The following is a 24,431-nucleotide window of genomic DNA, read 5'->3' on the forward strand; positions in this document are numbered from 1 at the left end:
GTAGTGCAGGATCTTGAAGGAGAGACAGGAGTAGTAGCGCTCACCAGTAGCCCTCCGCTTACTGATGAGCTCTGGCTTTTACTGGACATGAAGTGACAAAATGACCAGCAGAACCGCAATAGAGACAGAGGCGGTTGGTGATTCTCCGTTCCCTCTCCTTAGTCGAGATGCGAATACCTCCCAGCTGCATAGGCTCAGCACCCGAGCCGGCAGAGGAAGATGGTAGTGATGCGGAGAGGGGGGCAACGGAGAACGCGAGCTCCTTTCCACGAGCTCGGTGACGAAGATCAACCCGTCGCTCAATGCGAATAGCGAGTTCAATCAAGGAATCCACGCTGGAAGGAACCTCCCGGGAGAGAATCTCATCCTTTACCTCAGCGCGGAGACCCTCCAGAAAACGAGCGAGCAAAGCCGGCTCGTTCCAGCCACTGGAGGCAGCAAGAGTGCGAAACTCAATAGAGTAGTCTGTTATGGATCGATTACCTTGACATAGGGAAGACAGGGCCCTGGAAGCCTCCTCCCCAAAAACAGATCGATCAAAAACCCGTATCATCTCCTCCTTAAAGTCCTGATACTGGTTAGTACACTCAGCCCTTGCCTCCCAGATTGCCGTGCCCCACTCACGAGCCCGTCCAGTAAGGAGAGATATGACGTAGGCGACACGAGCAGTGCTCCTGGAGTAAGTGTTGGGCTGGAGAGAAAACACAATATCACACTGGGTGAGGAACGAGCGGCATTCAGTGGGCTCCCCAGAGTAACACGGCGGGTTATTGATTCTGGGCTCCGGAGATTCGAAAGCCCTGGAAGTGGCCGGTGGATCGAGGCGGAGATGGTGAACCTGTTCTGTGAGGTTGGAGACTTGGGTGGCCAGGGTCTCAACGGCATGTCGAGCAGCAGACAATTCCTGCTCGTGTCTGCCTAGCATCGCTCCCTGGATCTCGACGGCTGAGTGGAGAGGATCCGAAGTCGCTGGGTCCATTCTTGGTCGGATTCTTCTGTTACGGTGCGTGAATGAGGACCCAAAAGCGAATTAACGTAAACAGAGCTTCTTTAATGACAAAACATAGGTAGGCTCAGATGGACCGGCAGATTCCGACAGGACAGGACAAGGTTGCAGCAAACATGACGATAGTCTGGTTCAGGCATGAATAACACAAACAAGAATCCGACAAAGACAGGAGCAAAAACAGAGAGAGATATAGAGGACTAATCAGAGGGAAAAAGGGAACAGGTGGGAAAAGGGGTGACGAGGTAGTTAGGAGGAGACAAGGAACAGCTGGGGGAAAGAGGGGGAAAAAGGTAACCTAATAACGACCAGCAGAGGGAGACAGGGTGAAGGGAAAGGACAGAAACAAGACACAACATGACAATACATGACATAAACGTGAGAAAACCTAAACAGCCCTATCTGGTGCAAACACAGAGACTGGAACAATCACCCACAAACACACAGTGAAACCCAGGCTAACTAAGTATGATTCTCAATCAGAGACAACTAATGACACCTACCTCTGATTGAGAACCATACTCGGCCGAAACATAGAAATACCCAAATCATAGAAAAACAAACATAGACTGCCCACCCCAACTCACGCCCTGACCATACTAAATAATGACAAAACAAAGGAAATAAAGGTCAGAACGTGACAAGGACCATGTTTGCGTATTCTGAGCTTATGTCAATATTACACAGATACGCTAACGATTACAGAAATCAGGAATTCAGACAGGATTTATCTATCTGAGTAACACACCACCACCTTTTGTTATGTTGGGCACCTACTGACCAAAAAAATAAGGTTATTATGAAAATAGCAATGTCAGAAAGGCCCTACAAATTGTCAAAGACCCAAGTCATAGATTGTTTTCGCTGCTGCCGCACAGCAAGTGGTACTGATGCATCAAGACTTGAACCAACAAGACCCTGAACAGCTTCTACCCCAATGCCATAAGACTGCTAAGTAGTTAACCAAATAGCATTTCACTGTCAGTCACAATTATTGTTTACAAAGCAAGTGACAAATAAAATGTGATTTGATTTATATTGCTAAAATAAAAGTTAAAAGAAATACAGGTAGGCACCACATTACTAAGAGACAAAACAGCTCACTCAATCAAGCCTGCTGGTCTTGTAAGTATAAAAGCAAAGCATGCTTTCATTTAACAATAAAAAGCTTGAAAAGGTAGTGGAATGTGATAACGTCTTAGTGTGGTATGTGAAGAATCCAATAATTTACCTTGTATTCTGTAAAAAACACATTATTGTGGGAGCACCTCCTCTAAGAGTATGAATTGGGCTGTTTGAGACGGTTTGAATCCTAAGCAACCTGCCTACACATTGTTTGAAGTACTTGATTAGAAAAGACCAATAGAACATCTGAATGTAGTCCTCTTTAAATCTTTCCACAAAACCCAAGTAGGCCAGATGACTGGAGATTACCAACCCTGCTTTCTCAGAAGGCCATAGTGTGTCTCTCTTGAGCTTGTAATTAACTGCACCAATGATTCACAGACTGGGGCATCTTTTCTACTGTGTCAGTACACAACATCCTCCCACCCTCCAACTTCTCAAGACCACAGGAAAAGAGAAGGCTTTTCAGGCACAAACAAGTGGCGCAGCGGTCTAAGGCACTGCATCTCAGTGCAAGATGCGTCACTACAGTCCCTGGTTTGAATCCAGGCTGTATCACATCTGGCCGTGATTGGGAGTCCTATAGGGTGGTGCACAATTGGCTCATCGTCGTCTGGGGTAGGCTGTCATTGTAAATAAGAATTTGTTCTTAACTGACTTGCCTAGTTAAATAAAAACATTTTTAAATGAATGAGTTGCTGAGGAAGAGCAACGCGCCTCATCATGGCTAGGCATGCTACCCCCGAGGTCTGCACCATGACAGGGGCTGGCTCTGGCATCATCTCCCATTTCCTCTTGGTTTATGAGTCAGGGGCTAAGAGATTAGTCAGAAAGAGAGCAAGACAGAGAGTGTGAGTGTGAGAGAGAGAGAGGTTGTCCAGACTCAGATTGTTGTTAACACTCTTGGTTTGACCACCAGATAACAGAAAGAGAAAGAAAACAGTAACCAGCTGAACATAACATTTAGCCAGCAGCATTCCACCCTGCATACCACTGCTGGCTTGCTTCTGAAGCTAAGCAGGGTTGGTCCTGGTCAGTCCCTGGATCGGAGACCAGATGCTGCTGGAAGTGGTGTTTGAGGGCCAGTAGGAGGCACTCTTTCCTCTGGTCTAAAAAATATCCCAATGCCCCAGGCCAGTGATTGGGGACACTGCCCTGTGTAGGGTGCTGTCTTTCAGATGGGACGTTAAACGGGTGTCCTGACGCTCTGTGGTCATTAAAAATCCCATGGCACTTATTGTAAGAGTAGGGGTGTTAACCCTGGTGTCCTGGCTAAATTCCCAATCTGGCCATCAAACCATCACGGTCACCTAATAATCCCCAGTTTACAATTGGCTCATTCATCCCCTGTAACTATTCCCCAGGTCGTTGCTGCAAATGAGAATGTGTTCTCAGTCAACTTACCTGGTAAAATAACAGAAAAATAAATAAAATAAAATAATAATAACAGTATGCCAGTGGAAGGCAGGACAGTAGCAGGTGACTATTATGATTTCCCATTGTAGCCAATTCAGTTGCAATAATTCCATTACTGATTTTTTCTGGTAACGGAATTATGAGTTTTAATCACTTTCTAATTCATAAACAAAATTTATATTAGTAAATCACTATAACTAATTGGTAGGTCGACGATTACTTGTTCCTTCTGTCAACTTTCAGTATCCTCCCTCCTCATGAGGATAGACATTTTTAAATATCTTAAAGATACATTATTTGGGATTTTGGTATCAGAATTAAATGGCAATGTAAACAATTTCTTCAAAACAAAATATAAGTGTTGATATTAGTTGGCAGTGGCCTTTACTTTAACATTATTGTGTTTTGATGTATTTCTGATTCCTTTTAAGACTTTTCCTGGTAGCTGTTTTCTAACACCCCTTTTCCATCTGTTTATCCGGAAATCAAAGCCTTTACGTATGACTAATTAAAGATGGAAAATGATTGAAACATCTATCTATGCCTTCCCAAAAATATAGACTCTTAGCTTTCATTTGACATCCAATTTGACATGCTCCTATGAACTTCACATGTTGGTACTCATGGGTCCTTTTAGATGGAAATTCCTTTAGAAACTGTGCACACCTTGGAGAGGTGTGTGGCCACTTGGAAACACTAGTCAGTCCTCTCACTCAAACCCTTGTCATGTTTGTTGTCTTATGTTGCACCTACCCCACATTTATCAGGAATATAGTTATTATCATGTTAATGAATGTAACCAGAGTATTTTCAGATTTCGGTATCAACAAATGCAGCAAAAAAAGGAAGTAAATGTAAAATGCACATAAAATCATCAGTGTAATGTTTTTATTCTGTGTTGTGTCAGGTGAACTGTTGTGGTCAGATGGTCTAATAATTTTCCCATTATCTCCAAGCTGTTCCCTTTCAATTGCTACCATGGTTATGCATTTAACCATATCCATATAGGCCAATTCCCACGAGTATAAAAGGTTAAAGGGTGAGGATTTTGGGAAAAGATCATTCATGAATGAATTATCTATTAATAGATAGGCCGGTGGAAATGGAAGAGCATTGATCTGTAATAACTCAATCAATATTCCATGTTTCATGTGTACTCAGTGTATCCAGAAGAACCAGGTGCTCCTTTACCCATGAGCACAGCAGAAGAGAAGCTGAAGTATTTTCTCTCTCAGGCCTTGAGGACCCCTCTAGCCACCCCTCATCCTAGCCCCCCTAACCCCCCTTGCACCCTGTCTCCTAACTTTAAGAGTATGAATTAGGCTGCGTCCCATTTGTTGTAGCACCTCCTCTAAGAGTATGAATTAGGCTGTTTGAGTAGGTTTGAATCCTAAGCAACCTGCCTACACATTGTTTGAAGTACTTGATTAGAAACGACCAATAGAACATCTGAATGTAGCCCTCTTTAAATCTTTCCACAAAACCCAAGTAGGCCAGATGACTGGAGATTACCAACCCTGCTTTCTCAGAAGGCCATAGTATGTCGCTCTTGAGCTTGTAATTAACTGCACCAATGATTCACAGACTGGGGCATCTTTTCTACTGTGTCAGAATACAACATCCACCCTCCAACCTCTCAAGACCACAGGAAAAGAGAAGGCTTTTCAGACACAAACTCGGGCTCCCAAGTGGCGCAGCGGACTAAGGCACTGCATCTCAGTGTAAGAGGCATCACTACAGTCCCTGGTTTGAATCCAGGCTGTATCACATCCAGCTGTGATTGGGAGTCCTATTGAGCGGTGCACAATTGGCCCAGCGTTGGCTGGGGTAGGCTGTCATTGTAAATAAGAATTGGTTCTTAACTGACTTGCATAGTTAAATAAAAAAATATGTTTTAACTGAATGAGTTGCTGAGGAAGAGCAATGAGCCTTATCATGGCTAGGCATGCTACCCCTGAGGTCTGCACCATGACAGGGGCTGGCTCTGGCATCATCTCCTAGGTCCTCTCGGTTTATGAGTCAGGGGCTAAGAGATTAGTCAGAAAGAGAGCAAGACAGTGAGAGTGAGTATGAGAGAGAGAGAAAGAGAGAGAGCGCGAGGCACCAGCGGACAGGGATTTCCACCTGTTTGTGTGCTCTTGCCAGAGGGACCTCCTTTGTTTGAGAGTGGGGAGAGAAGAGAACCCTTTGATGTGTTTTCTCTTTTAATTGACTTCACAGCAGTAGGTGCATGCTCTGCTCTGTTTGGGCGGAGAGGATACTGCATCTCTCCCATTTTCAAGTGCAACCGCAAAGAAAAGATGGTTGGGTTAGGTTTAGAAAAATAAAATAAAAGGGTTAGGGTTAAGTTTAAGGTTAGGACAAGGGTTAGTAGATTGTTAGTTGAACTATAACTGATCATCTGTAGAGCATCTACATTTTAAACATTTTTTTTCTACAGATGGACTATACAAATAAAGTGTTACCAAATGTTATTTTTCTGATAGAGATTTCAATTCAAGAAGCGTTATTTCAAAGAATTGAAGCTCTAATTACAGACCAAGTTCAAACTTGTATAAAATGTAAAGAGCATTAACAATGTCAGTGAACTGCGAGAAATTATGAGGGGGGGTTAATCAGTGATTTTGGTATAAACCGATTAATTCTTAATTAACAAACTAATCATTAACTGACACCCTGTCATCATGACACCTTGTCAAGCATATGTTTCACTGGATATGTCAATATCTGGCTGCTTTAAATTTGATCTGACCCTGTACATTAGTTAGCCAAACAAAACGTTTTTTTTTTTTAATTGAACATTTATTTAACTAAGCAAGTCAGTTAAGAACCAAATCTTATTTACAATAACAGCCTGCACTGGCCAAACCCGGATGACACTGGGCCAATTGTGTGCCACCCTATGGGACTACCAATCAAGGCCGGTTGTGATAATTAATTGACTGGCAGGGTAATTTAATTGAAGAGGTTAGTGGAAGTGATATTTGTTTACAGGGCTGCATGACTGCCAGTCTTGACAACATTGGATACTGCCTGGAGAGCCCATCAGCCTATCAGAGCATATATTTGACACTAAGGTCTCTTCTAAAATTGATGGTGATGCTGAACATGTAGTGGAGCACTCTTTCCTCACTATCAAATAAAGTGAAGGCAACAACTGCTCACCCAATTGACACTGTGGTATTAGGGAGCTGAGTTCTGCATTGCTTATAACCACGAGAGTGGTAGCAAAGTGTGACAGAGGTAATATGCCCCTACCACACAGCACTGCTGTCACACAAACAGCAGTACCACCCAAGTCCTTCATCAGCAGAGGAGAGAAGCACTGCTGGCTAACGCCCCAGCACTAAAGTATCACTTAAGTCCCACCGCCTGAACAGCTCATTAGCCCTGTGCACTGAGCACAATCTCAATCGCACATCCACACTGTCCTTTCCCACCTGGAAAAAAGGAACACCTATGTGAGAATGCTGTACCTGCCTAAATGATTACCGCCCTGTGGCACTCACGTCGGTAGCCATGAAGTGCTTTGAAAGGCTGGTCATGGCTCACATCAAAAGCATCCTCCCGACACCCGAGACCCACTCCAATTCACATACCCCTCCAACAGATCCACAGATGATGCAATATCAATTGCTCTCCACACCGCCCTTTCTCACCTGGACAAAAGGAACACCTATGTGAGAATGCTGCTCATTGACTACAGCTCAGAGTTCAACACCATAGTTCCCAGAAAGCTCATCACTAAGCTAAGGACCCTGGGACTAAACACCTCCCTCTGCAACTGGATCCTGGACTTCCTGACAGGCCGCCCTCAGGTGGTAAGGGTAGGCAACAACATATCTGCCACGTACTTAGTCCCCTCCTGTACTCCCTGTTCACAGACGACTGCATGGCCAAGCACGACTACAACACCAGCATTAAGTTTGCTGATGACACAACAGTGGTAGGCCTGATCATGGACAACGATGAGACGGCCTATAGGGAGGAGGTCAGAGACCTGGCAGTGTGGTGCCAGGACAACAACCTCTCCCTCAATGTGAGCAAGATAAAGGAGCTGATCGTGGACTACAGGAAAAGGTGGGCTGAACAGGCCCCCAATAACATCGACCGGGCTGTAGTGGAGCGGGTCGAGAGTTTCAAGTTCCTTGGTGTCCACATCACCAACATGGTCATGGTCCAAACATATCAAGACAGTAGTGAAGAGGGCATGACAAAACCTTTTCCCCCTAAGGAGACTGAAAAGATTTGGCATGGGTCCCCAGATCGTCAAAACGTTCTACAGCTGCACCATAGAGAGCATCCTGACCGTTTGCATCACCACCTGCTATTGCAACTGCTCGGCTTTCGACAGCAAGGTGTACTGGGCCGTACGCACTACCCTCTGTAACATCACCGGGGCCAAGCTTCCTGACATCCAGGACCTATACATTAGGCTGTGTCAGAGGAAGGCACAAAAAATCGTCAAAGGCTCCAGTCACCCAAGTCATAGACCGTACTCTCTGCTACCGCACAGCAAGCGATACTATTTACATTGACCAGTCCCCTTTGTTTTTACACTGCTGCTACTTGCTGCTCCTTATTATCTATACATAGTCACTTTACAAATTACCTCGACTAACCGGTACCCCCGCCCATTTACTCGGTACCAGTAACCCCTGTATATAGCCTCGTTATTGCTATGAAATATCTTGTGCTTTATTACATTGTTTTACTTTAGTTTATTTAGTAGATATTTTCTTAACTCTATTTCTTAAACTGCATTGTTGGTTAATTAAGGACTTGTAAGTAAGCATTTCACAGTAGGGTCTCCACCCACAGTGTACACATCACAGACTGAAATGGTCCACCCACAAGGACAGTATGGTAAACTGAAATGGTCCACCCACAAGGACAGTATGGTGAAGAAGGCACAATAGAGCCAATAGCGCCAACCTCAGGAGGCTTAAGAAATGTGGCTTGTCACCTAAAACCCTGACAAACTTTTACAGATGCACAATTTTACAGATGAACCACTGTCTGTTACAACCACTGCACCTCCCTCAACCGCAAGGCTCTCCAGAGGGTGGTGCGGTCTGCACAAAGCATCACCGGGGGAAAACTACCTGCCCTCCAGGACACCTACATCACCCGATGTCATTGGAAGGCCAAAAATACCACCAAGGATAACAACCACCCGAGCCACTGCCTGTTCATTCCTCTACCATCCAGAAGGTCAGTACAGGTGCGTCAAAGCTGGGACCGAGATTGAAAAACAGCTTCTATCTCAAGGCCATCAGACTACTAAACAGCAATCACTAACTCAGAGAAACTGCTGCCTACATAGAGACTCACTAGTCACTTTAAACAATACCACTTTAATAATGTTTACACATCTTACATTACTCATTTAAAAAAAAAAATGTATTTATTTCATTTCACCTTTATTTAACCAGGTAGGCTAGTTGAGAACAAGTTCTCATTTGCAACTGCGACCTGGCCAAGATAAAGCATAGCAGTGTGAACAGACAACACAGAGTTACACATGGAGTAAACAATTAACAAGTCAATAACACAGTAGAAAAAAAGAGAGTCTATATACATTGTGTGCAAAAAGCATGAGGAGGTAGGCGAATAATTACAATTTTGCAGATTAACACTGGAGTGATAAATGATCAGATGGTCATGTACAGGTAGAGATATTGGTGTGCAAAAGAGCAGAAAAGTAAATAAATATAAACAGTATGGGGAAGAGGTAGGTAAAATTGGGTTGGCTATTTACCGATAGACTATGTACAGCTGCAGCGATCGGTTAGCTGCTCAGATAGCAGATGTTTGAAGTTGGTGAGGGAGATAAAAGTCTCCAACTTCAGCGATTTTTGCAATTCGTTCCAGTCACAGACAGCAGAGAACTGGAACAAAAGGCGGACAAATGAGGTGTTGGCTTTAGGGATGAAGTATCTCATATGAACAGTGCCTTGCAAAATAATTCATCCCCCTTGGCGTTTTTTCATATTTTGTTGCATTTCAACCTGTAATTTAAATTTATTTTTTATTTGGATTTCATGTAATGGACATACACAAAAAAGTCCAATTTGGTGAAGTGAAATTCAAAAGATAAAATGTAAAAAAAAATCATATTCACCCCCTTTGCTATGAATCCTTTTAAATACGATCTGGAGAAGACAATTACTTTCAGAAGTAAAAAAAAAATAGTTAGATTGCACACAGGTGGACTTTATTTAAGTGTCACATGATCTGTCACATGATCTCAGTATATATACACCTGTTCTGAAAAGCCCTAGAGTCTGCAACACCACTAAGCAAGGGGCACCATTTTTTTTAATTTTATTTTACCTTTATTTAACCAGGTAGGCAAGTTGAGAACAAGTTCTCATTTACAATTGCGACCTGGCCAAGATAAAGCAAAGCAGTTCGACAGATACAACAACACAGAGTTACACATGGAGTAAAACAAACATACAGTCAATAATAAAGTATAAACAAGTCTATATACAATGTGAGCAAATGAGGTCAGAAGGGAGGTAAAGGCAAAAAAGGCCTTGGTGGCAAGGTAAATACAATATAGCAAGTAAAACACTGGAATGGTAGTTTTGCAATGGAAGAATGTGCAAAGTAGAAATAAAAATAATGGGGTGCAATAATGGGGTGCAAAGGAGCAAAATAAATAAATTAATTAATACCATGAAGACCAAGGAGCTTCCAAACAGGTCAGGAACAAAGTTGTGGAGAGCAACAGATCAGGGTTGGTTTATAAAAATATTATAAACTTTGAACATCCCACGGAGCACCATGAAATCCATTATTAGAAAATGTAAAGAATATAGCACCACAACAAACCTGCCAAGAGAGGGCCGCCAACCAAAACTCTCAGACCAGGCAAGGAGGGCATTAATCGGAGAGGCAACAAAGAGACCAAAGATAACTCTGCTGCTGCAAAACTCCACAGCGGAGATTGGAGTATTTGTTCATAGGACCACTTTAGGCCGTACACTCCACTGAGCTGGGCTTTATGGAAGAGTGGCCAGAAAAAAATAAGCAAAAAAGTTTGTTGTTCGCCAAGAGGCATGTGGGAGACTCCCCAAACATATGGAAGAAGGTACTCTGGTCAGATGTGACAAAAATGTAGCTTTTTGGCCATCAAGGAAAATGCTATGTCTGGCGCAAACCCAACACCTCCCATCACCCCGAGAACACTATCCCCATGTTTTTCATCGGCAGGGACTAGGATACTGGTCAGAATTGAAGGAATGATGGATGGCGCAAAATACAGGGAATTTCTTCAGGGAAACCTGTTTCAGTCTTCCAGAGATTTGAGACTGGGATGGAGGTTCACCTTCCAGCAGGACAATGACCCTAAGCATACTGCTAAAGAAACACTCAAGTGGTTTAATGGGAAACATTTATGACTTAAAGATTGCTGTACACCAGCGGAACCCATCCAACTTGAAGGAGCTGGAACAGTTTTGCCTTGATGAATGGGCAAAAATCCCAGTGGCTAGATGTGCCAAGCTTATAGAGACAAACCCCAAGAGACTTGCAGCTGTGATTGCTGCAAAAGGTGGCTCTACAAAGTATTGACTTTGGGGGGGTGAATATTTATGCACGCTCAAGTGTTCTGTTTTTTTGTCTTACTTCTTGTTTGTTTCATAATAAAAAATATTTTGCATCTTCAAAGTGGTAGACATGTTGTGTAAATCAAATGATACAAACCCCCAAAAATCTATTTTAATTCCAGGTTGTAAGGCAACAAAATAGGAAAAATGCCAATGGGGTGAATACTTTCGCAAGCCACTGTATATACTGTATCTTATACCATCTATTATATCTTGTCTATGCAACTCGGCCATCGCTCATCCATGTATTTATATGTACATATTCTTATTCCATCCATTAAAATTTGTGTGTATTATGTAGTTGTTGGGAATTGTTAGATTACTTGTTAGATATTACTGCACTGTCGGAACTGGAAGCACAAGCATTTCGCTACACTCGCATTAACATCTGCTAACCATGTGTACAGTATGTGACCAATAACATTTGATTTGATTTTACCTGCTGTATTCGGCGCATGTGACATAACATTTGATTTGAGTTGACAATGTTTCTGTTCTTAGGAGAGGAGCAAATCCACAGCCACAATCACACGGCCATGGAGGTGAAGGAAGGAAGGAGGGGATTGGGCATGGGTAGGAAAGGGAGAAGGAGGGGAGTGGGCATGGGTAGGACAGGAGGAAGGAGGGGGAGTAAGCATATTCCTATCTTATAGAGTTGGGAGGATAGGGAGGTAGACAAGCCATGCCTGTCAATATTGATCAAAGGCCCATGTGTCGATGCCATCTTGCCTGGTTAGGCTTTGACGACAGGCCTGATTTAGAACCCTTCTTTTTGAGGGCAGATGGACCATTCCCACAGCTCTGTCATAATGCAGAACACACACACAGGTCACTTCAAACCCACTAAGGGTGGAGAGGAGGAGAAGGAGGAGAGAAGGATGCATATCCACAGGACTGTCTGAGGGGCTTTATTCTGTTTGCTCGGCACACTGCGATGTCACACCAGTGTGGCGCTGCCCATTTACACAGGAGCTTTGCAGGGAGCGCAGTGTAGCCTTCTGTGTTAACTCCCGGCTCTATCAAGGATCATCAATTCGAGATAGAGCAGAGCTGACAGTAAGGCTGTTCTAACTTAGGTAAATGGGCTAGACCACTAAAGTAGTAGAGAGGGGTGAGTCTGAGTGATCACGACCCTGGCCTGCGCCCCCATCACAAAGTTATTGCTCAGCCCCAGGGGCAAGTGCTGCTTCCCTGATCCCAGTTCTGCATCACAGCCCCAGTGAAGTCAGTCCTCTAGGGTGTGCATTAGTAAGGAAGACAAAGTTATGAAAGGAGCGACCAGCGACGACCTGAGCACACACGCCTGTTCAACGCGGAGGAGGGATATGCTGGAGCCAGCCAGACAGAACCTTGTCTCCTTTGCGTGGTCACTCAGCTGGCTAAGCTCTGATCTCCAGAGGACTGGACAGGCAGGAAAGTGTACAAGCACAGAGTTGGTTCAAAGCTCATTCTGTACTCAGGGTAAGTAACAATGTATAACTCAAGGAGTTTTTAGTTCGAATATAGTTTACAATTCCAATAGCAAGTGTGTTGAGTTGAAGGAAAAGACAGGATATTGTTGGGCTTGTTGAGACTATTCTGTGCATGAGCCTCTGCTCTAAGGCAGTTGTGAAAAGTATGCCAGGTGGAAGTGAAGATGCTTTTCAGGGGCATTTCAGGGGGTGTGTGTTTGTGTGCTGTTGTGCAAACTATACAACACATGGTGCATCTCCTATTGTACCTGGGTGGCAAGGCTGGAGCCCTCGATGATAGTCACAGAGTTGGCACAGCTGGCCCACATAGAGTCCTCCAGTACCAGAAGTGTCCTCACCGGCTCTGGGCCCACAATAACAGTCCTGCTGGAGTCTGGCTCCCACAACTCACCTGAGAACACAACACAACCAACACTCAGGATTAGAACACTTTAAACTGAAGATTTAAGATCACTTTATTCGTCAGTTATACACAAGTTCCAACCGAAATGTTACTTCCGCTTTTTTATCCCAATCCCACCAAAAGATCCACATACATACAGGTTGTAGAAGGGTGTCCGTGGAGCAGTTGTTGTGGGGGGTAAAGTGCCGTGCTCAAGGGCACAACGACAGGCAAAAGCATCTAGAATTTGATACCAGCAATTCTCCAGTTGCCAGCTCACTTCCCAACAGATTAGAACTGGCAACCCTTCGGCTGCTGGCTCGCCTCTCTAACCCCTAGGGTACCTGCCGCCCCATTACTCCTACTTTACAATGGACAAATCAAAGCTCTGCTAAAACAGCTGACAAAATCATGACTTGTTATCACCATTTTATGAATATGTTTTAAATACATGCAACACTTTCTGTTTGTCTATGAAATGTGGTGATTCAGCAGCTGTTGCCTTGAGCAAGGCAATTAAACAAATATTTTTTCTACTTACACTGAAAGAACTTGCCCTGGTGTTTGCTAGACAAATATTCCAAACTGAAAAAACATACAAATACTTATACTTACTGTTTCAAAAACACACACGTGCATGCGCAACTAAGCATGCACATGCGCGCACATACACACAAATAGACATACACGCGTACTCACGTATGCACACACCAGCTTGAATCACAATTTGATGAAAGCAGTGTCTTTGGAATATGTTTTGAGACTTGTGTGCTAAACAATAATGAATTCATTCTTAATACCACATGCTAATATCTGCCATACAATTTAATCAGCTTTCCAACTTCTTTATCGCAACTTTCTTTTTTTGCACATCAGTGTGAAAATTAAGCAGACCTTTTTCCTTTGAGTTGTAATCACCCATACCTGCTTCTGTGGCAACGTGTTATAAAGCGCATTACATAAGCTTTTCATTCGCAGTGCGTTAATGAAGCAACATTTAAAAAGAAAGTGCACACAGCCATTTAATTAACATTTTTTGTTGTTTATATCTTGCCTTTCAAACCAGAATAGCTTCACAATGACTTCTGACTTGCCCAGGTTAATTGCTTGTCGTGTTCTAAATGTCATTCTTCCACCTTTTCAAATTCAGTCTTTTAAAAGTCCCCTCGGCCCATGCACAAGCGATGTCACTGCTCTACCACACGCACCACAAAAGGAAAAAAGAAATGGGGATTTTCAGCTTAGCAACAATGTGCTGGGAAGGCTGTTCATATGCCTTTTGATAGAAGTCCCATGTGAGGACTTGATATTTTCCTACTCCTGCAGACATGGTTTCCAGGCAGTAGTGTACCATCCAGGGGCATCAATCTTTAACAGCTGTGCAAAATGCACAAACATTGCCTGACACCATCCACGCTCCCACTCCAGAGCTTTTCATCTGTCTTCTCCCTCTTTTTTATTTATTAATTTTACATAACATGAATAGTCATATTTAATCGACACGCAGCACACTGGCGTAATTAATCATCCTTTCTGCATGGCTGGAGGTGAGAGCAGTGTAGAGTGCTGGGGAGATGCAGGCAGTCACACTGACACAGCCAGGACCGACGCACCGCATGGTGATAAAGCCATTGTGCTCAGGCAGGCTGAGGTGACTGGGAGAGTGAATGTTGAGATTGTGCTAACTAAGTCTTCTGGCCCTACTGTATGATATGCCTGACTGACCAAAGCACAACCACGCCAACCACTGTATGGTGACTTCAGGTGTCATTTCTTTACACTGACAGGGAATATCACCAACAATGGGCATTAAAATAGGTATTTTAAGGCAATATTTTCCAAGGTTGCTATTCTGAAATTAAGTTGCTTTTCACAAAGGTATCCACTTGATGGAATCCCCTGAAAATCCTATCACGCATCCTATCACGCATTACATGCAAGCAGACTGAATGCATGACAGAAAATATGTTTCTTACACACTCACTGAAGCATTCACTGCAGCAGATTGAGACGTGCATTAGCATGTACAAATCGACAGATGTACAAATTGAAACAAGGAAACAGTAAGACTCATAATTGCACTACTAATTTGATTGGATTGCTAAATCAAAAGCCATTTTTGTTACAGATACGTGCCCTGTTAATAATGTCTAATAACAAAATAACCTATCCATTTTAATGGTCACATTCCATACAATATAATACAATCCTTACACATCGTTGCTATAGTAGGCTAATGAGTGAATGCAATGATTATCTGAATTAATATCAATTACTAGCTTTTATTTGTAAGAGTATTAGTGGCGTGACATAATTATAAATGTTTTCCATTCTCCTGCTTTAATTTCTATAATGGTAAAGGCTTGAAACATGTATTTCTGAGTGTCCATCTATGACTACTGACATTAAATAAATTGCTATGTTAGTAGTGTGATGCTTCAACAATTCTGCCATTTTGGATTTAAATCTGAGGACTATCTTCCTGACACAGGGAGATACCTTTTATTTTTATTATTCTATTTTTTACCCCGTTTTTCTCCCCAATTGGTAGTTACAGTCTTGTCTCATCGCTGCAACTCCCGTACGGACTCGGGAGAGGCAAAGGTCAAGAGCAATGCATCCTCCGAAACAACTCAACTGCTTCTTGACACAATGCCCACTTAACCCGGAAGCCAGCCGCACCAATATGTCTGTGGAAACACAATACACCTGGCAACCATGTCAGCATGCACTGCGCCCGGCCTGCCACAGGAATCGCTAGTACTCGATGGGACAGGGACATCCCTGCCGGCCAAACCCGCACCTAACCTGGACGATGCTGGGCCAATTGTGCACCGTCCCATGGGTCTCCCGGGCTCGGCCGGCTGCGACAGAGCCTGGACTCGAACCCAGAATCTCTAGTGGCACAACTAAGGCACTGGCGATGCAGTGCCTTAGACCACTGCGCCGCTCGGGAGGCCAGGGAGAGACCTTACCTCCATTACTTCTTCCATAGACCATCATGGTTCCATCCCTGAGCCCAGCAAACAGGAAGTTGGTGCAGTGTTTGAGGCACAGAACAGGGCAGCTATGAGGGTTCCGCAGGTTCAACAGGCACTGGGCCTCAGTGTTCACACTGCCATACACCAGGATGCTGAAGGTAAAAGGAGCAGGAACAGTGTAAATGAACATAATTTATGAAGACAGAGTACCTCGTTAATGTGTCATTTGATGTAACTGGGCACTTTGGAGCTTCAGTATTGTGTGTGCAGCATCTAGCTCTTTCTCGATTCCATCTGAACTTCAGTGACTGTGCTGCACTTTTTTTTCTCTTTACAATTCCTTTTTTTTCTTGAAAGAGAACGTTAACTAACTTCGGCGTTGACAGTCATTCTATTGTGTCCCGCTAAAATAAATGCTGAAATTGTGCTGCTATTACACTCTGTCTTTTCCAATGATGTACATGTATATATATAAACCCTGGATTGCTGATGCTATGTATTGGCCAATTAGAGGCTTTAAAGCCACCAGCTGCCATATTGAGGTGTCATAATACCAAATAAAATCTAGAGGTCAAACAGGGAAATTATTCCAATTGTTTTTCCACCCACCATACATTTTTCCCATAAGGAATTTTAGAAACACTTAAAATAAGGTCTGTGTTTCATGTAGACCTACCCTGGAATTACTTTTTGATAACCATGTAAATCTCTCTAGGTATTATGACTCATATTGTGGTACTCTATGGGTACTCCCCAGAAGGAGCAGTCCTCCATAGGAATTAATATAATTCTACAATTTCAATATAATGTTTCAAGAACAAAACTACAGGTATATTGTATTTCTTTGTGAAGTGGGGATATTAGTACTATTTATTTAACATGTTTTATGTTCCGTTCGCATAATACAATAAAAAAATAATGAATTAAGGTGTCTGTAACAGAATATACTTGCCAAAAACGAATGTAAACATTTAATAAATGCATTTCTATTGTTCTTGGTTTTTTTACAACAGAGGAGGAGTACCAATATGGCTGTGGAGTGGCTTCAGTACAACGCCCCCATGTCAGTCTTCCAGGGTTTATACACATCATTAGTATTTTCTCTCATCTCTGGACAAATATACAAGAGTGAATGAGTTGAGGGAATGAGTTAACATAAAGAGATAAATGACACACATTTCATATTATTCTGGTGCCCAAATGAATAACAGAAACATTTGCAGAGAAAATAACTACAGTAACTGGCAATATCTTGCATCTCAAACGCAAAAAGACTGTTTTCTCGTTCTGCGATAGTAATGCAATCACCACCTGCAGTAGAAATCAGAAAATATAGACAGTAGACAGGAAAATAAGAAATGGTTGTGCACCAGGATTCAACGTGTATGAAATCAACTCTGATTTCTTGGTCCGATCTAGTACTACTAGTCTGAGAGCAGCCTTACATAAATTGAATACAGATTATGACTCTCTGTGAAAACAAATTGCCTTCAGAGTAGGATGATAGTGGTGATACCAACAACGGTAAATACAAGAATATTGCTGTGTAACTCACACTACAGTATTTGACAATTTCTCCAAGAGCTGTGTTCTCCTCACCTTCCATCATCTAGTCCCAAACAGATGGTGTTCCCCACCCCAGTAGAGCTCCTGAAGGCTACAGCCTCCACCTCCTCTGAGGGTCTGGTTTCAGGCACATACTCCAGACACCTCACTGGGGCCCCCACCTGGAGGCTCTTCACTGGGCGCAGTGTGGGCCTGTTCAGGGAGAATATCTCCACCTGCCCCTGGGTGACATCTCCTCCGCTGGCCACCTGCAGAGAGAAAAGTGGGTATCTAAGGTCAGTAAAATACTAATCTACTAGTCACCTGCAGAGAGAGACAGTGGGATACTCCTCACTGGCTACCTACAGAGAGAAAAGTTGGGTCATTAAGATACTACAACACTAGTCACCTAGAGCAGGGGTTGCCAAACCTTTTCACTCAGGCACCCACCCCTACCAGCATTAGGGAACATCCCACGTAACGTCACGTCTATTTCTATGTCAATTTCTCTGTTCAAACCCCTCGTCGGTGGAGAGAATGTGCTGGTTTAAAGCAAATTTTCGTGCAATTTCATACAAATATCACACGTATAATGTCAATTCATGTTATATTTAGTGACTCAAAAATTGCTACAAAATCTATGGACTAAAAAACCTAAAAAACGTGAGCTGACAAAGGCTCGTTGATCTGGACATTTCTGACAAGTTATAAATAGTTCTCTAAGGTAGGCAATGACTTACATGACAAGAGGAAAACAGATGATACAATACCCAATTTCAAAATTGAACCTTGTGCATCCTACAATAATAACTTTCAAGAGTAAGTTGAAAGCCGGACTGAATTCCTTAAAAATTATCTAAAAAGAGTTGGGAACCACTGACCTAGAGAGAGAGTAAGCAGGCATCTATGGTCAGTAAGATACAGAATACAGTTGAAGTCGGAAATTTACATTTACGACTTAACCAAATACATTTAAACTCACTTTTTCACAGTTCCTAACATTTAATCCTAGTAAAATTCCATGTCTTAGGTCAGTTGGGATCACACACTTTTTCAGTTCTGCCCACAAAATGTATATGGGATTGAGGTCAGGGCGTTGTGATGGCAACGCCAATGCCTTGACTTTGTTGTCCTTAAGCCATTTTGCCATAACTTTGGAAGTATGCTTGGGGTCATTTTCCATTTGGAAGACCCCTTTGTGACCAAGCTTTAAATACCTGACTAATGTCTTCAGATGTTGCTTCAATATATCCACATAATTTTCTTCCTCATGATGTCATCTATGTTGTGAAGTGCACCAGTCCCACCTGCAGCAAAGCACCTCCACAACATGATGCTGCCACCCCCATGCTTCATGGTTGGAATGGTGTTCTTCAGGCTTGCAAGCCTACTGCTTTTCCCTCCAAACATAACGATGGTCATTATGGCCAAACAGTTCTATTTTTGTTTCATCAGACCAGAGGACATTTCTCCAAAAAGTATGATATTTGTCCCCATGTGCAGTGGCAAACCGTAGTCTGGCTTTTTTATGACGGTTTTGGAGCAGAGGCTTCTTCCTTGCTGAGCGGCCTTTCAGGTTATGTCAATATAGGACTCGTTTTACTGTGGATATAGATACTTTTGTACCTGTTTCCTCCAGCATCTTCACAACGTCCTTTGCTGTTGTTCTGGGATTGATTTGCCCTTTTCGCACCAAAGTATGTTCACCTCTAGAAGACGTGTCTCCTTCCTGAGCGGTATGACGGCTGCGTGGTCCCATGGTGTTTATACTTGCATACTATTGTTTGCACAGATGAACGTGGTACCTTCAGGCGTTTGGAAATTGCTCCCAAGGATGAACCAGACTTGTGGAATCATCCAGCGATCATACACTGTTTACCAGGGAGCAGGGCTACCGACATTAAGGCTAATCTGAAGATGGTGCTGGCTAAAGCTAAAACTGGCGAGAGTAGAGAGTACAGAGATATTGTTATCCACGTCGGCACCAACAATGTTAGGATGAAACAGTCAGAGATCACCAAGCGCAACATAGCTTCAGCGTGTAAATCCGCTAGAAAGATGTGTCGGCATCGAGGGGGAGTGATGTCTCACAACTCAATCGCTGGTTGAAAACTGTTTTCTGCCCCTCCCAAAAGATAGAATTTGTAGATAATTGGCCCTCTTTCTGGGACTCACCCACAAACAGGACCAAGCCTGACCTGCTGAGGAGTGACGGACTCCATCCTAGTTGGAGGGGTGCCTCTCATCTTATCTACCAACATAGACAGGGCTCTAACTCCTCTAGCTCCACAATGAAATAGGGCTGTTAGCCAGCCTGCCAGCATAGTGGAGTCTGCCACTAGCATAGTCAGTGTAGTCAGCTCAGCTATCCCCACTGAGACCGTGTCTGTGCCTCGACCTAGGTTGGGCAAAACTAAACATGGCGGTGTTCGCCTTAGCAATCTCACTAAGATAAAGACGTCCTCCATTCCTGTCATTATTGAAAGAGATCATGATACCTCACATCTCAAAATAGTGCTACTTAATGTTAGATCCCTTACTTTAAAGGCAATTATAGTCAATGAACTAATCACTGATCATAATCTTGATGTGATTGGCCTGACTGAAACATGGCTTAAGCCTGATGAATTTACTGTGTTAAATGAGGCCTCACCTCCTGGCTACACTAGTGACCATATCCCCCGTGCATCCCGCAAAGGCGGAGGTGTTGCTAACATTTACGATAGCAAATTTCAATTTACAAAAACAAAAATGACGTTTTCGTCTTTTGAGCTTCTAGTCATGAAATCTATGCAGCCTACTCAGTCACTTTTTATAGCTACTGTTTACAGGCCTAGTGGGCCATATACATCGTTCCCCATTGAGTTCCCCGAATTCCTATCGGACCTTGTAGTCATAGCAGATAGTATTCTAATCTTTGGTGACTTTAATATTCACGTGGAAAAGTCCACAGACCCACTCCAAAAGGCTTTCGGAGCCATCAGCAACTCAGTGGGTTTTGTCCAACATGTCTCTGGACCTACTCACTGTCACAGTCATACTCTGGACCTAGTTTTGTCCCATGGAATAAATGTTGTGGATCTTAAAGTTTTTCCTCATAATCCTGGACTATTGGACCACCATTTTATTACGTTGGCAGTTGCAACAAATAATCTGCTCAGACCCCAACCAAGGAACATCAAAAGTTGTGCTATAAATTCACAGACAACACAAAGATTCCTTGATGTCCTTCCAGACTGCCTCTGTCTACCCAAGGACGTCAGAGGACAGTTAACCACCTAACTGAGGAACTCAATTTAACCCTGCGCAATACCCTAGATGCAGTTGCACCCCTAAAAACTAAAAACATTTCTCATAAGAAACTAGCTCCCTGGTATACAGAAAATACCCGAGCTCTGAAGCAAGCTTCCAGAAAATTGGAACGGAAATGGCGCCACACCACTAGAAGTCTTCCGACTAGCTTGGAAAGACAGTACCGTGCAGTATCAAAGAGCCCTTACTGCTGCTCGATCATCCTATTTTTCCAACTTAATTGAGGAAAACGAGAACAATCCGAAATTCCTTTTTGATACTGTCGCAAAGCTAACTAAAAAGCAGCATTCCCAAGAGAGGATGGCTTTCACTTCAGCAGTAATAAATTCATGAACTTCTTTGAGGAAAATATCATGATTATTAGAAAGCAAATTACGGACTCATCTTTAAATCTGCGTATTCCTTCAAAGCTCAGTTGTCCTGAGTCTGCACAACTCTGCCAGGACCTAGGATCAAGAGAGACACTCAAGTGTTTTAGTACTATATCTCTTGACACAATGATGAAAATAAGTATGGCCTCTAAACCTTCGAGCTGCATATTGGACCCTATTCCAACTAAACTACTGAAAGAGCTGCTTCCTGTGCTTGGCCCTCCTATGTTGAACATAATAAACGGCTCTCTATCCACCGGATGTGTACCAAACTCACTAAAAGTGGCAGTAATAAAGCCTCTCTTGAAAAAGCCAAACCTTGACCCAGAAAATATAAAAAACTATCGGCCTATATCGAATCTTCCATTCCTCTCAAAAAATTTAGAAAAGGCTGTTGCGCAGCAACTCACTGCCTTCCTGAAGACAAACAATGTATACGAAATGCTTCCGTCTGGTTTTAGACCCCATCATAGCACTGAGACTGCACTTGTGAAGGTGGTAAATTACCTTTTAATGGCATCAGACCGAGGCTCCTCATCTGTCCTTGTGCTCCTAGACGTAAGTGCAGCTTTTGACCATCGATCACCACATTCTTTTGGAGAGATTGGAAACCCAAATTGTTCTACACGGACAAGTTCTGGCCTGGTTTAGATCTTATCTGTTGGAAGGATATCAGTTTGTCTCTGTGAATGGTTTGTCCTCTGACAAATCAACTGTACATTTCGGTGTTCCTCAAGGTTCCGTTTTAGGACAACTATTGTTTTCACTATATATTTTACCTCTTGGGGATGTCATTCAAAAACATAATGTTAACTTTCACTGCTATGCAGATGACACACAGCTGTACACTTCAATGAAACATGGTGAAACCCCAAAATTGCCTTCGCTAGAAGCCTGTGTTTCAGACATAAGGAAGTGGATGGCTGCAAACGTTCTGCTTTTAAACTCGGACTAAACAGAGATGCTTGTTCTACGTCCCAAGAAACAAAGAGATCTTCTGTTGAATCTGACAATTAATCTTAATGTCGTACAGTCGTCTCAAATAAAATTGTTAAGGACCTCAGCGTTACTCTGGACCCTGGTCTCTCTTTTGACGAACATATCAAGACTGTTTCAAGGACAGCTTTTTTCCATCTACGTAACATTGCAAAAATCAGAAACTTTGTGTCCAAAAATGATGCAGAAAAATGTATCCATGCTTTTGTTACTTCTAGGTTAGACTATTGCAATGCTCTACTTTCCGGCTACCCAGATAAAGCACTAAATAAACTTCAGTTAGTGCTAAATACGGCTGCTAGAATCCTGACTAGAACCCAAAAATTTGATCATATTACTCCAGTGCTAGCCTCTATACACTGGCTTCCTGTCAAGACAAGGGCTGATTTCAAGGTTTTACTGCTAACCTACAAAGCATTACATGGGCTTGCTCCTACCTATCTCTCTGATTTGGTCCTGCCGTATATACCTACACGTACGCTACGGTCACAAGACACAGGCCTCCTAATTGTCCCTAGAATTTCTAAGCAAACAGCTGGAGGCCATTTTTATGGAATGGTCTGCCTACCCATGTGAGAGACGCAAACTCGGTCTCAACCTTTAAGTCTTTACTGAAGACTCATCTCTTCAGTGGGTCATATGCTTGTGTGTAGTCTGGCCCAGGAGTGTGAATGTGAACGGAAAGGCTCTGGAGCAACGAACCGCCCTTGCTGTCTCTGCCTGGCCGGTTCCCCTCTTTCCACTGGGATTCTCTGCCTCTAACCCTATTTCAGTGGCTGAGTCACTGGCTTACTGGTGCTCTTTCATGCCGTCCCTAGGAGGGGTGCGTCACTTGAGTGGGTTGAGTCACTGATGTGATCTTCCTGTTTGGGTTGGCGACCCCCCTTGGGTTGTGCCGTGGCGGAGATCTTTGTGGGTTATACTCGGCCTTGTCTCAGGATGGTAAGTTGGTGGTTGAAGATATCCCTCTAGTGGTGTGGGGACTGTGCTTTGGAAAAGTGGGTGGGGTTATATCCTTCCTGTTTGGCCCTGTCCGGGGGTATCATCGGATGGGGCCACAGTGTCTCCTGACCCCTCCTGTCTCAGCCTCCAGCATTTATGCTGCAGTAGTTTATGTGTCGGGGGGCTAGGGTCAGTTTGTTATATCTGGAGTACTTCTCCTGTCCTATCCGGTGTCCTGTGTGAATTTAAGTATGCTCTCTCTAATTCTCTCTTTCTCTCTTTCTTTCTCTCTCTCGGAGGACCTGAGCCCTAAGACCATGCCTCAGGACTACCTGGCATGATGACTCCTTGCTGTCCCCAGTCCACCTGGCTGTGCTGCTGCTCCAGTTTCAACTGTTCTGCCTGTAATTATTATTATTTGACCATGCTGGTCATTTATGAACATTTGAACATCTTGGCCATGTTCTGTTATAATCTCCACCCGGCACAGCCAGAGGAGGACTGCCGACCCCACATAGCCTGGTTCCTCTCGGTTTTGGCCTTTCTAGGGAGTTTGTCCTAGACACCGTGCTTCTACACCTGCATTGCTTGCTGTTTGGGGTTTTAGGCTGGGTTTCTGTACAGCACTTTGAGATATGTACGAAGGGCTATATAAATACATTTGATTTGATTTGGAGTTCTACAATTTTTTCTTCTGAGGTCTTGGCTGATTTCTTTTGATTTTCCCATGATGTCAATCAAAGAGGCACTGAGTTTGAAGGTAGGCCTTGAAATACATCCACAGATACACTTCCAACTGACTCAAATTATGTCAATTAGCCTTTCAGAAGCTTCTAAAGCCATGACATCATTTTCTGGAATTTTCCAAGCTGTTTAAAGGCACAGTCAACTTAGTATATATAAACTTCTGACCCACTGGAATTGTGATAGTGAATTATAAGTGAAATAGTCTGTCTGTAAACAATTGTTGGAAAAATGACTTGTGTCATGCACAAAGTAGATGTCCTAACCAACTTGCCAAAACTATAGTTTGTTATCAAGAAATTTGTTGAAAAATGCATTTTAATGACTCCAACCTAAGTGTATGTAAACTTCCAACTTCAACTGTATCTGGGTCAAGATATCTTCTCCCCTAGCCGTCAGCAGAGAATGAGGTGGTCAGTAAAGACCGTCGGTCACAGCAAACATGCTTCCCAGTCTAAACAGTTTCGGTATATATTATCATCTGTTCGCTTTGGTGTTTTTACGTCTCTTTGACATTTCTTCT

The 24,431-nt window shown here is 43.2% G+C and overlaps 1 protein-coding gene across 1 annotated transcript in view; it reads right to left on the reverse strand.

Moving 5' to 3' along the window:
• The window catches only part of LOC110528967 (rho guanine nucleotide exchange factor 10-like protein), a 153,370-nt gene that overhangs the window by 37,079 nt on the left and 91,860 nt on the right, over positions 1 to 24,431 (reverse strand). The window contains 3 exon segments of the mRNA XM_036983546.2: positions 12,884 to 13,026; positions 15,993 to 16,150; positions 17,598 to 17,812. Of these exon segments, the coding sequence (XP_036839441.2) occupies positions 12,884 to 13,026; positions 15,993 to 16,150; positions 17,598 to 17,812 (516 nt within the window).

Source organism: Oncorhynchus mykiss, chromosome 7 (genome assembly GCF_057628025.1).
Source record: "Oncorhynchus mykiss isolate SJ-2025 chromosome 7, ASM5762802v1, whole genome shotgun sequence".
Lineage (NCBI taxonomy): Eukaryota > Metazoa > Chordata > Actinopteri > Salmoniformes > Salmonidae > Oncorhynchus > Oncorhynchus mykiss.